The sequence below is a fragment of the Leuciscus leuciscus genome, assembly GCF_965113295.1.
Source record: "Leuciscus leuciscus genome assembly, chromosome: 3".
Lineage (NCBI taxonomy): Eukaryota > Metazoa > Chordata > Actinopteri > Cypriniformes > Leuciscidae > Leuciscus > Leuciscus leuciscus.
The window spans coordinates 28,480,197-28,487,443 of NC_138727.1; the positions used below are offsets into that span (position 1 = coordinate 28,480,197).

The following is a 7,247-nucleotide window of genomic DNA, read 5'->3' on the forward strand; positions in this document are numbered from 1 at the left end:
AGGGCTTGGGCCCTAATAAATAATCCTACCGAAAACAAAAGGGCCTTCGCCCTTTCAGGGCTTGGGCCCTAATAAATAATCCTACTGGAAACAATAGGGCCTTCGCCCTTTCAGGGCTTGGGCCCTAATAATAAACAGAGCAATTCCAAGAGAGTCCTCACACCATCGGTGCTCGGGCCCTAATAATAATAATAATACATGAACTCTGTATCAACTCATTTCGTTTTCTCCAAACAAGATCGACAACAAATATGTTAGATATAGTCTGAATGAGCCTATTTAGCGGCTTTACTAGTCTTTATGAGCCTATTTAACGGCTTTACTAGTCTTAATGAGCCTATTTAACGGCTTTACTAGTCTTAACAGACTATACACTATTACATATTAACCCTCTTAAACAAAATAGAAAACAGAAAAGAATAGACATAGTCTGAATGAGCCTATTTAACGGCTATACCAGTCTGAATGAGCCTATTAAACAGCTTTACTAGTCTGAATGAGCCTATTTAACGGCTTTACTAGTGGTAACAGACTGTACACTACTACATATTAACCCTCTTAAACAAAATAGAAAACAGAAAATGTATCGATAGAAATCGTAACAACAACAGAACAAAAAAACAAAACAAAAATATATACAAGAATAAGTAACCATCTACCAATTACTCATAGTATCATTTTCTTTTACCCAAAAAGATTCTTAACAAATTGACTAGACATAGTCTGAATGAGCCTATTTAACGGCTTAACAAGTCTGCCATGTCTAGTACGATAACCCTCACTCTGATCAGGCCTTTCCACTGACAACTCCTTTCCAAAGGTAGAAGGTTGTACAGAAGGGGAAGGCTCATCAACCAGGCTCTCTTCGTGAACTGCCTTAATCTCAGTGACATTCTCCTCACTCAAATTGACACCTGTTGCCGAATCATCCTGATTCCCATTCCTTAATTCAGAGAGGTCACAACCGCGTTTATCATCACCCACATGGAAGTCAACACCAGTAACCGTAACATCACACTCACTGGTAGCAGATGTTACCAACTCCCCCTCAACTTCTACAACATCACTTTCGTGAACAGTTTCCTCACAAATCACATTCTGCTCATCCAATTCATCTCTATATGCTACAGAACCACCAGAGCTGCTAGAGAGGTCAGCAACCCACTGAGTAGTCCTTTCTTCTGCAAGCTGCTCAAAACTAGAGTCCTCAGGTTCATCACCACTCATACTGGATAACTGTTCCTCGACAGCGTCTGGATCAAGCAAAGGCAGAAAGTCAACTGGCATAATCAGATTCCTATGAACAGTTTTGACAACACCCGAAGGGCTTCAGAGTTTGTACGTGTTCATCGAGGAATTTTTGTCAATCACTACATAAACTGTACTCTCCCAACGATCTGCCAGTTTCTTTTTACCTCTTTCGCCTTTGTTGGCTAATAAAACTCTTTGCCCAATGTCAACTGACTGTCCTTTACTCCTTTTGTTATACATTTCTGCTTGTTTGTGTTGTTGTTTTTCTGAATGTGACTGTGCAAGTTTCATAGCTTCACAGAGGTCTCGCTTGAGTGACCGCACATACTTATCAATGTCAACTGTTTCTCCACTCAAAAGTACAGGTTCAAACATCAGGGGCCTCATGTACAAAGGCTTGCGTTGAATTCATACTAAAACATTGCGTACGGACAAAGCTGTAAATGTGCGTACGCACCAAAAAAATCAGATGTATGAATCTCTGCGTACGCAGCATTCCACATACATTATCTTTGTACATCCCAATTAACGCGAAATTGAGCGCACATGCACGAGCACAACACCACACCCTGTCTCCTCCCTCAATTAAATTAATTTAAATATGGTAATTAGTCCAATTTGGCAAAAGAAACCTGCAAGAACATGGCTAAAGCAAGCAAGAAACGAAATTTCACTGAAAATGAATTAGAGGTGCTACTATCAGAGGTAGAAACAAGAAAAAATATTTAATTTGGAACTTTGTCCTCTGGAATTAATAACAAAAAAAAAAAAAAGAGTGGGAGAGTTTGTCTGATGCCGTCAACGTGGTGGGATCTGAGAGTCGCACCGTAAATGAACTGAAGAAGAAATGGTCTGACATAAAGGTGGAAGTTAAGCGGAGAACTGCTGCGCACCGACAAAGTGTGGGCAGAACAGGCGGTGGTACAGGGGCAGATGAACTCACACCCTTTGATCAGAGAGTTGCCTCTATTGTAGGAGACACGTTAATCTCTGGAATCGTATCCGTTGATGTGGGAGACTCGGATATACTACAGGACTGCCAGCAAGGTGACTAATTTAAAATGTATTTCCTTAACTTTGATACATATAGCCTACCAGCCACCATTTAATTTTAAAATGCATGCAATGTAGCAAAAAGTACACCAGAGATTTTACGTATCCACTGCTTTTATTGCAAATGCCTGTACCCATTAATAAAGAACAGACTCAAATTACTGTTAACATGTGCCTGTGTTTATCTGGACTTAGGAACCGCAGGAACAACAGCAGGAACGTCCACTGGCACGCACTCAGAGTCCGCACCACCCGAGCAGCCAGAGCCCATTCAGTCCAGCGTGTCCGGTGTCTCTAATGCTCCCCCCAGTGCTGAAGCCCGTCCATCTGGTCGCGTCCTGACGCGTGCTGTTCTGGAGTCACAACAGCAAATTGTTAGGGCCATTGGAGAAATTAAGTCACCTGAAAAATGTCACTGACGCACTCACAGAAATAAGCCATTCATTAAAGGAATTGGTCAAAAAATGAACTTTGTGTCTGAGTACCATTTATATTGTCGCAATTACACGTTGACGGGCCTGAATGGCTTGTTGATTGTGCTGCACATATACTGGTCCTGGGTCAGGGTCATCTGGCAGTGCCCCCACCTCACCAAGGGGTATGCCATGCCTGTGCGCGACATTGTGCAGCACTCCACAGACCAGTATGATGCGGCAAACCTTGTCAGGGCGGTATAACAGCATCCCCCCGGTCCTGTCAAGGCAGCGCCACCGACATTTCAGCTGCCCAATCGCCCGCTCCACAACTGACCGAGTGCGAGAATGGGCATCATTGTATCTGCGCTCTCGGTCAGTTTGTGGGTTGGTGAGGGGGGTTAACAGCCACGTCTTTAGTGGATAACCACTGTCTCCTGATGGGCAGTTGAATAATTACACACACAAAAATTTAACTTTTAGATAGAACCATACATTTAAATGCATAACTTACCAAGTAGCCACCCATCGCGCACCCTGCCAGCTTGGAGTCTCATCCCAACCATGCTGTTTGTAAGGATATATGAATCATGGGTTGACCCAGGCCACCCTGCCACAATATTTGTTAGGCGCATTTGTGCATCACATATAATCTGCACATTTATTGATGTGCACATGAAAATGTTTCCGATTCACATATGCAAATTCTTCTTCAGATGGCGCCTTTATAGCAATATGTGTGCAGTCGATCGCTCCGATTACATTAGGAAAACCGGCTATCGCTGCAAATTGCGCTTTAATGTTTGGCTGGTCACCTGCATCGTATGGGAACGTTATATACCTGGTAGACAAGCGGATGATCCCGTCCCATACAGCTGGCATTGCACGGCTCAAACACGACTGGCTTATTCCTGAGCGGTCTGCCAGTTCTCTTTGGAAATAACCAGTTGCCAGGAAACCAAGTGTAGTAAGCACCTGTAAAGGAACGGGTAATGCGTGGCTCCTCAATGTCTCTCTTTCCAAATTCAGACCCAACTCAGCGCAGAGCTCCAAGAGTATAGCCCTTGGAAATCTGAAACGGCTGATAAGCCAGTCATCATCGTGGGCCAGAAAATCATTGTGGTCCCTAAAAACTCGTTCTCTCCGGATTCGTCCATTGAAAATGTCCTCTAATAAAGCCAACGCTGCCATTGCTAGACGGGTTGTATCAATTTGCACATGCTTTATATTATGTTCTTACTTAATTGCATAATTAATAGAATATTTTAATAATACTCGTGTGACAATAATATGTCAAATAATTTATCAATTACAAATTATAAGCAATATCTGACAGCTGATGGTGCGATAGAACAATTCGTAATGTTTGCCACTTCACTTTATTGCCTCTATGAGTCGCCAACGGACAAAAATCACAACAAATGTACGTACGCCAGGCATGAAGTTTACGTGGAGGAATGCACATTCTTACGTTAATTTCACTGTTAGTACATCTGACCGTGAACGTGAAAGCTGGCGTACGCCGTGTTTTTGTGCGTACGCAGTGTTGATACATGAGGCCCCTGGTCAACGGGCCGTACATGAGAAAGAAAGGTGAAAAACCCGTAGTTTCATGAACTGTACAATTATATGCAAAAGTCAAGGTGTTCAACATTTGCGGCCATCTGACTTTAGATCTGGGGGGCAGTGCACGGATCATGTTACCAAGAGTACGGTTCATTCGTTCAACCTGGCCATTGCCCATTGGGTGGTACGGTGTGGTGTGCGTTTTGTCAATACCAGCCAACTGACACAGCTCCGCAATCAATATACTCTCAAAATTGGCGCCCTGGTCAGAGTGAATGCTAACAGGAAAACCATACACGCAAAAGAAGTTATTCCACAGAACCCGTGCCACTGTCTTCGCAGACTGATTAGGACAAGGATATGCACACGCCAACTTCGTGAAATGGTCAGTGACGACTAAAACGTCAACAGACTTATTGTTGTTGTCCTCAGCTGACCAAAAGTCTATACAGACTAATTCGAGCAGCGACGAAGTGGTGATGGAAACTAATGGGGCCCTAGCCTCAGGCTCTGGAGCTTTGCTTACAATGCATCTCTTACAGGTGTGTACGTAATCCTTGACATCTTTCTCCATTGTATCCCAACAAAACCTCCGTCTGGCCAACCCCAATGAGCGCTGCTGACCCTGATGGCCCGCATCATCATGAATGCCTTTCAATACTGCCATTCGGAGCGATTCTGGCACAACATATTGGTAAGCTTTCTGTTTGGTCACTGGGTGCTTGGACACACGATACACTATCCCCAGGCGCGTGGTCAGTTTACCCCACTGTCTCAATATCCTTAACGTCCCACGTGATTCATGAACTTTTTCGCGCCTAGAGGGGCGACGACCGCGGTCAATGAAAAACTTGACCCGACCCACAACACCATCATTGACTTGTTTGGTAAGAAGTTCATCATGAGTGAAAACGGGAACCGGGTTCTGCCCCACTGCGACAAGAGATTCCAAGAATTGCACATGTGAAATAGCTCTCATAGCACCTGTGTCTTCCCAATGCTGATGTACCCGCATGACAGCAGAAACCTCATCACTGCACACATGTACACTTCCTGTAGTACACACAGCTTTCACGGTAGCGTCTCCAGTGCCAATCTGAGCAGTCACACCCCTCATCTCAGGAAGCTCCGCCGAGAGCCGAAACATATTCTGAACTTCATCCGTTTTGAAATTGTCTGCCTGCTTAAGAAGGGTGGAATAAGGAGCTCTAGTTAGTCTGTGCAAAATTTTTGACTGCACAAAAGGCTCTCTGCTGAGGGCATCAGCCACCACATCTCTAGGGCCTGGAATATACTGGATGTCGAAGTCAAACGGTGCTAACTGCGCCACCCAGCGCTGCTCGCAGGCATCCAACCTGGGCTTGGTCAGTATGTACTTCAAGGGATTGTTGTCAGTCCACACAGTGAACCTGTGACCGCGCAACCAATGGCTAAATTTATGACAAATTGCCCATTTCATTGTGAAAAACTCAAGGCGATGTGCTGGATATTTTGCCTGAGCATGATTTAGAGATTTGCTGGCAAAAGCTATTGGTTGTGCTCTGTCACTGTTGTGATGAACTTGCAACAATACTGCACCAAGTCCAAATGTAGACGCATCAACGGATAAAATGAACGGCTTACTAAAGTCAGGGTGAGCCAAAAGTACTTCCTCAACGAGTGCTGCCTTAAGATTCTGAAATGCCTGTTTACACTCCTGAGTCCAATCATTTGGGACAAGTTTGCGGGACAGCGAAGGCCTTTTCCTACTTTTTGAATGCCGAGGCCTTTTCTGACCACCAGTCAGAGCAAACAAGGGTTTGGCCAGTACAGAACAGTTTTCAATAAAATGCTGGTAGTAGATAACCATCCCTAAAAAGGAACGTATTTTGGAAGGAGATGGAGTGACGCCATCTAACTCCATCAAATCAGCCTCTTCAACCTTGACTATCGCTTCTACTTTATCTGGATCCCTCGAAATTCCATGTTGGGAAATTACATGACCTAGAAATTTAACTGAGTGCCTCAAAAACTGACATTTTGAAGGTGAAAGTTTCAGGTTATGCTCCTTCAGACGTTGAAATACCATCTCCAAACGGGCTAAGCTCTCTTCTTCAGACTTCGCAAATACCAACAAATCATCAAGGTAACACAGAAGACTCAAAAAGTTCTGGTCACCGAATATGGTAAGCATCATTCGCATAAATGTGGCTGGGCTATTACACAGACCCTGCGGGAGACGATTGTATTCGTGCAATCCTAACGGTGACGAAAACGCAGTATACTTCTTGTCAAGCTCATGTAGGGGTATGTTGTAATAGCCAGCCGTCAAGTCCATGGTACTAAAGAACATGTTTCCCCCCAACGCAGCCAGGACGTCGCTCTGATGCGGAAGCGGATGGGCATCTTTAACAGTTCTGGCATTAAGCCATCTGAAGTCCGTGCAGATTCGTAGATCGCCGTTCTTTTTCCACACGAGAACCAAGGGAGAGGCAAATTCACTACAAGATTTACGAATTATGTCTTTTTCCTCCATCTCATCCAAGGTCTCTTTCAATTTGTGATAATGAGCAGGCGATATTCTACGATATGGTAACCTGAATGGTCGGTCGTCTGTTAGTCTAATACGATGGCAGAAATCCTGCGCCTCACCACAATCTAGATGATTTCTCGAGAAGACAGACTCATAGGCCCCAATCAAATCAACAAGACTCTCTTTACACTGCACAGAAACTTCACAGCCACCAATTGGAATGGAACTAAGCCCTAGCTTTTCCAGCTTATCATTCACATCACAGATGTCACTACACACGCTTCTCGCAGTGAGGCTACCACAGGAACTATAACTTCGCACTTCCCCCACATTTTGGTGAACAGTCAAAGTGTCAGACAACTGATCAAAATCCTCTAAAGCAACACAGGGAAAAACATCTGCAATTTTCGAATTTCTGCGTAGAGTTACTTCTGCATTAGTGGGGTTGATAA

The 7,247-nt window shown here is 44.2% G+C and overlaps 1 protein-coding gene across 1 annotated transcript; it reads left to right on the forward strand.

Moving 5' to 3' along the window:
- Nucleotides 1-2,012: 2,012 nt before the first annotated feature.
- LOC309494683 (uncharacterized protein) lies at nt 2,013-3,890 on the forward strand (the record flags this gene model as incomplete). The annotated part of the gene is made up of 3 exons (XM_082164097.1): nt 2,013-2,303; nt 2,373-2,678; nt 3,747-3,890. Coding segments are annotated over 3 exons (741 nt in total), but the record flags the coding sequence as incomplete, so codon positions are not given.
- Between the last annotated feature and the right edge of the window lie 3,357 nt (nt 3,891-7,247).